The 6878-nt window shown below is 46.6% G+C and overlaps 1 protein-coding gene across 2 annotated transcripts in view; it reads right to left on the bottom strand.

The window, feature by feature from the left end:
* The window catches only part of LOC123044934 (uncharacterized), a 25063-nt gene that overhangs the window by 4580 nt on the left and 13605 nt on the right, over positions 1 to 6878 (bottom strand). For both annotated transcript variants that reach the window (XM_044467812.1, XM_044467813.1), the window contains exons 2-3: positions 5704 to 5897; positions 4296 to 4611 (exon numbers count right to left, since the gene is read on the bottom strand). In XM_044467812.1, the coding sequence (XP_044323747.1) occupies positions 4296 to 4611; positions 5704 to 5897 (510 nt within the window). The remainder of the gene's footprint in view (positions 1 to 4295; positions 4612 to 5703; positions 5898 to 6878) is intronic.

The raw sequence follows: 6878 nt of genomic DNA, 5'->3' as shown, positions 1-6878 counted from the left end.
TTCTCCATCGCAAGCCCTCCACTCTTCCCTGTGCGGTGCAAACCAACAGCCGTCCGGCAGGAAGAAGGCATGGTGTCACCGACAGCAGCGCACCGCGTAGCACCACTGCATTCCGCCACCGGCCGCCGCGAGGGCGCCTCTGCTAGTCACTCTTGCGACCACTTCCAGGTGGTCATACACATGCACTCCTTTTGTCCAGGTGGTGTCCATGGGATCCAGGTGGCTACGTGCACGTCCGACGTGCGGATGGTGTCCACTTTTTGTTAATGGGTCCAAAATAAAGCGTCCCAGTCCATTTCAGGTTGAGAATAATAAAACAAGCCGAGATGTAAAAGGCTTGTTTTTAGGTGTTAGGTTTGTGTTGCGTCGAGTCATGGTTATAAGTTGGTTAGACTGCAGCTCGAGGACAAGCTGCATGTCCAGGTGGGGTGTAGTGTTAGAGTACGTGATGGGCCTAATGAGCCCATTAGTCTTAGGGTTAATTAGAGATAAGGGTCGCTTGCTTAGGGGTCAAGTAAGCCTTGCTTGGGAGTCGAGTAAACCTCTCTATATAAAGAGAGGAGATGTATCGATCTAATCAAGCAAGAATTAAGAAGGAAATCCCTTCCCTCTTGCTCGGACGTGGGCAAAAAGGCCCCCAGCCGGCCCTCTCGCGCCCTCCTTCTAGCAGCACCATAACAGTAGTTCTCACTGTTCATAAAATATTGGCACTTTGTTAGTTAATGGTACTTTGTTAATTATAATATACCCGGTCAACCTTTTCAAATTTTCAAAGCTAGCAGCTAGCAAAAACGACACACGGTTCAAAGCCTTCAACCTGTTGTAGTAAAAAACAAAGGAGAGGACAGATGGATGTGATGAATAGCTATTTATGAATTGCAAAGAGAATAAGTTCAGCGATTTATTGCACCGATCTAGAAGTGAATGGAAGGTGATTGACGGTGTTATGGCCCAAGGCTGCCTCACCTTGTCGGTTACCGGTCCAAGTAGGCCGGCCCGAGAGCTCCTAGGACGGTTCCGCCCTGGGCCATCATGCTAGCCCATGGGATCCTTGCCGTTCAAGACAAAGAAGCCGGATCTGTGGAGGACTCCTCTCCAACGACATAGCCGACTAGGTTGTGTAACCCTAGGAGCCCCCGTATCTTATATTAGGAGCCGAGCTAGTCAATAGATGGCCGTACAATCTCTCGGTTATACATGTACTTTGTACACCCCCGATCGCAATATACACAAGCAGGAGTAGAGTTTTAACTCGTATGGAGGGCCTGAACCCAGGGTAAATCTGTGTGTTGTTTCCCATCCAACCTACTCGCCACGCCGGGATACCCTACCGAGGGATCTACCGAAATTAGCTCCGACAGTGGTGACCCATACAGGTCCCGCAGAGGTCGGATGGGATCTCCGATGGATGCCGGTGTAATCTAAGCACTCTTCGACTTGGGCGCGATCATGTTCCTCGCCAACACGGCTGGCCACATCGGCCAGGTCGAGAACTACGCTTCAGGCCAAATCGTCCGATTTGGCAACCTAAAGTACGTCATAGACTCCTGCGGCGAGCTGGTTCTCCAGGGCTTGTCGTCATGCTGGGCCCAGGCGCAGCAGGTCAAAAAATTTGACCCACCAAACTACCCACTTGATCGCCAACATTGAAGACCTCACCGGCATCCTTGAAGGCGCAACCGAGGAGCGGGAGGACTAGGACGAGGAGTCGGGCGAGTCGGCTACAGCCAACTGCCAGCCGCGGCGCCCTTACGACCGTGGCAGGCGACCTCGGTCCACGAGTGCTACATGGTTGATGCACCAAATCTAAGCTTCATGGCAAGCGAGGAAAGCGGCGAGGTAGAATTCAGTGATAGGGAGATCGAGGCGCTTGACCAACAGATGGATGATCCGAAGCAAGATGCAGCTTGGCTGAAGGTCCTGTCGACCGTAGGCAAAGTTTCCAAAGAAAAGCGACGCCTGGAGACAAAGCGGCCGAGCTCGTGGATGTCGAAGAACAGTTGTATCGAACTACCCATCCAATTGGCAAGACCATACCGACTACAACCAAGGCCTCCCTGGCCATGAAGAGCAAGAGGATGGAAGAAACTATGAAGAACGCCGCAGACCATGGCCAGCCGACGTACCCATAAGTCTGGCAGTCGTAACCAAGAAAACCGCAGGACCCACAACGTAGCTCCTCGTACGATCTATCAGCCTAAGACGATTCGAGGGCCCGCACCAAGGCCTGATGTGCCACGTGACCCAACCCTGCACGAAACCGAGAAGCAATGTGCAGCTCGGCTGCGCCGGCAAGCTTGGCATAGAAACAAGCCAGCTTTCAACAATGGCCTGGATGATGCGCGCAACACTATAAACATCATCCACCCCTCGGCTGTAGGTCCCTCTGCGATGTATCCGGCCTGCTTCACTGACGAAATTGCCTGCCACACATTTTCACCAAATTTCAAGCTAAATGCAGTGGACAAGTATGACGAAAGCCAGGAACATGAGATTTGGTAACCAACTACATTATAACGGCCCAGGTGGCTAACGATGATGATTGGCACGGCGTCAAACACTTACCCCTGATGCTGAAGGGATCTGCCCGAGCCTGGTTAAACACCCTCGTGCCTACATTGATCGGCGGTTGGGATGATTTGCAAGCCGAGTTCATAGCGAACTTCAAGGCCACATACGTCTGAACTGATGATGCCAGCGACCAAGGACATCTGGCCCAAAGAGAGATAGAATCGGTGTGTGATTTCTAGACACGTTTCCTCAGGAAAAAGAATGAGATCGTTGACTCTGATGGCGCCGAGGTCATTGTTGTGTTTAAGCACGGCCTATCTGACAAGCACCTCACCAGATGCTTCGGGAAGTACAAGCCCAAGACCATGCTGACCTTGATGGAGATAGTAACTAAGTTTTGTTCCGGTGAGGATGAGTGGTACGCCAAGCAGAAGGCGCATGACGGGGGATCCCGGCATGTCCGGTACGAAGGACGAGGGCGACAGACCTAAACGCAACTGGAAGAACAAGCACAAGGACTATGACGACGGCGATGACCAGATCAACGCGGGCTTTGAAGCCCATCATCAAGGTGGGGGACGGCGGTCCGAAGGAAAAATAGTGGCGGGGCAATGGCAACAACAGCAGTCCATGCCTTGACAATATCATGGATAGGCCTTGTGGCTACCATCGACCCTAGAACCATGACGACCCTCCAGCCAATACAAGTAGAATGAGCTAGAAGGCTCTCAATCCTTGGCAGAGAGGAAGGTTGTGGGATTTTATAGCCTTACGGAGAGGAAGGAAATGAGAAAAAGTAAAATAAGGTAGGTGAACACTGTAGCCTTTTGCCGAAAAGCTAAGCAGCGACTCTTGGGAGTCCTAGCAGTTGTCGGATGCTTGATCTACAATGTCCGCGCCATCATAACCCGCGAAGCAGTACGGAGGAACGGACGACGTCAGATGCAAGATGGATTTCCTGGCCTGCCTATGCGTGCAGATGGCAGGTTGATCTCTCCTGATTTTGGTACCAAGCATTGCCTAGTATGGGGATCATACACAAGTTACCAAAAGTTAGTCCATTTGTATGGGACTAAGGGAAACTCATGCAAGGGAAAAAGGGATGTGTTGGACATATAAGGCGGCAAATAATAAACCTCAACATGTTCCCGAAGCGCAATGCCAGTCTCACGTTTAAGGTCGGCAACGCCGCCCACATGCCCCAGATCTTCCTTAACAAGAAGCTCATGGGTGGACTTGTCGTACTCAACTCCTTGCGCAACAACCGCGAGTTTGAGTGGCGGGTGAGCGAGCTCGCATGGGGGCGGTGCCCCGACGCAGTGCTTCGATTGCCGCAACATGGACATGCGGACGCCATAGCGAAAACCGCTGGTGCACGAGAAGGTACCGGAATGCACGGCGCTACGAGTTTTCTACAAAAACGACTATTAGTCGTTTTTCTAAAAACTGGTTTTTCAGGTTTTTATAAAACTCACTTATACTTATCTTAGTTGGATAACCTAAACAAGTTTTTAGGTGGTCAGAAGTTACGTTTTAGGGAATACGGTTTTCTATAATCCCCACATCCAAACAACCCCTTAGCGAGGAATAGAGTAGTTTATATGACACCAATATGACCAACTAAAAAGGAGGTCAATTGGTCAACCTTATGGAAGGAAATAATTGTCTTATTAATACTTGTTCATGCAGGTAAGTACAAACAAGGAGAAATGGTAGCATTAGTCAGGATTGATACTGTGTTGGCGTGCTTGATGAAACCCTTAACCTGTATGTCTTTTTCATACCTGATGATTGCATGCATTATTTCGAACATCTTCGAAGAGAGAAGAGTAGTAAGAAGGATCGTAAATTGAACCACCCAATATATCATCAGCCATTGAACCCCGTCTAACTGAATTAGATCTGGGGCTCAAGAAACTATTTCTTGCATCATTTGCTTCATAATATGTTGGCGTGCTTGATGAGACCCCTAACCTGTACATCTGGATCCATATAAATGAAGATAAAAACCTCACTGAAAACCCAATAGTTTGCATCCACAATGCAAGTCTGAGTGAGAAAACAAAAAGTTGACCATACTTCTCATCAGGGGTACTATTCCTGTACAAATAGATATAGTCAGAAGCACACGGTATAAAACCGTAAAATACAGCAGAGTATTCTATCTGATACTAAACAAAACGCAAACAAACAAATATTTCTACGTTTGTCCACAGAGATACTTATTTGATGAGAAAACATATTCACAATGTAGCAATGACTGAATCTAAATAAATCTGTAAAATATCAAAGAATATGTAAATGCCATACTGAAAGGAGAAGGAACAGCCAAAGAGAGTCTCTGGCAATTTCGTGTCAATTAGATGTAAAATGGGAATAATAATTCTAAACAAACTTCAAGAAACAAAGGTGACCCTGAACCTTCCATAGAATCTAATCTATTTCAAAGAAGGGTGGCCCTGAAACTTCAACTTTGCTGACTCCAAAAGAAAAGGGGGGGGGGGGTGATTTTAAGCCACTACTTACTTTGGACTTTGACAATTTGCCACTTCTTACTTTGTAATTGATCTACTGATATCCTTTAGTTTGCACTTTGATATTTTCCACTCTGTCAGGTGGGTCACACGTAAAATGACCAACCCTGCTAACGAGATTGACCAGGAACAGGAGGAGGATCTCGTTCGCTCACTCGTTCCTTCTCATCCCATGTCGCCTGAGCAACACTAGGAGACGGCTGGGCGGCGACTACCTCCCAGAAGCCCCCGGTGGTCCTCGGCAGCGGTGGCTACATACCGGGGGTAAAGGTATACTTGTCCACTATTTTGTGCATATAATATGTCTATCATTTCGAAGTATTTTTTTAAATGGCAAAAGATCAAAGTGCAGACTAAAGGATGGCAATAGATCAATTACAAAGTAAGAAGTGGCAAATTGTCAAAGTCCAAAGTAAGTAGTGGCAATCGAAATGCAAAACCCAAAAGATAAAAAAACAAAAGACTATTTTGCATGGGTCCACTATTTTGTCAAGTTTATGAAGCTATTGAAAAATCAATGTTTAATAGCACCTACAAAGTCACTAGCACTTCTATTATGCAGGAAATGTTAATTCTGATGCCATGTGTACTGAGGATGCACGTGCATAAAAAGAAAAGAAAAAATAGGTCTGAAAGATAGTGGTTGCAGAAAACATACCATATAGCATGTGAGAAGAGTATAAACCATGCAACATCAAGGACGATAGCAAAGAAGAGCAGGACAGCATAAGTCCGGCCAAGTCTTTGGCTACTACTTTCAATCGCAACAACAGCAAATAGCCCTATCACAAGGTTTATTACAAGAACCCCATTGAACAGTGCACCAAGCGATCCAATCAGCGCACAACCAATCTAAAACATAGAAGATTATGTTATGCAAATGAATACGTTAGTTTGAAGAACATTTTGCTCAGAGCTCATTCAACGTTATAAGCATTAAGCCAGGTATTATGAATTAACTAAAAGTAAAGCAAGTACGTAAGCTTCACTGAATCTAAGAATGTTAACTGTTAAACCATGATATAACCACAAGCGAAGGAGACCAGTAATCACTAATTTTCTACCAACATGACAAAAATTTCAAAATAGCAATTCCTAGTTGCCTACAAGACCGCCCTGGAAGGCAGTCCGCATGGTTGGCTCTCCGGCGGGCACCATGGCAGCGGTGGTGGCTATGTCTCTTGGTCGTGTGGGCGGCAAGGAGGGTGGCTCGGGCTCGCTCTCTGTAATTGACAGGGGCGACACCCAGATCTGGATCTGTTGCCATGTGCTCATCGCGGTTGTCCTAGGTGCCTCGTGGTGGCATAGGTGAGCTGTCGAGCAAAAGGAGTCCACTTATAAGCAGATCTCGGGTACCTTGGTTGGTGCTTTATCTATAAAGCGGGGCGTGAGCCTGTTTCAGAGAGTTGCCTACAAGGCTAGCTAAGTCACACGCTCAATAATAATATATGGTTTCCAGCATTGTAAATGGCCAGAATACAACACTTGTGAGATTTAGAATTTCATATTTTTTAATACAAAGAACCAGGAGGTAATTAGCACTGCTATACGGACTTGATCTGGAATACTCAAACATGAAAGAGATGGCACAGATTTCTATGATTGTTACTAACTCTACTCTGTAGTATAACTTATCCATGCTTAATTGGATTGTGGATTTGCCTGAATTTTGATAGTTCTTGATTCTTGAAATGTTTGTAGCACCTGTTACGAAATGAGCTTCTTGTATCGAACGGGGCCAACAGCCAGTACATATACACAAGAGAGAAATAAGCAAAGTACCTGTACAATATGGTAAATAACTAAATACACACACAACACAACCCTGATATA

This window comes from Triticum aestivum, chromosome 2B (assembly GCF_018294505.1).
Source record: "Triticum aestivum cultivar Chinese Spring chromosome 2B, IWGSC CS RefSeq v2.1, whole genome shotgun sequence".
Taxonomy (NCBI): Eukaryota; Viridiplantae; Streptophyta; class Magnoliopsida; order Poales; family Poaceae; genus Triticum; species Triticum aestivum.
This window is presented reverse-complemented; position numbering and strand designations above follow the sequence as displayed.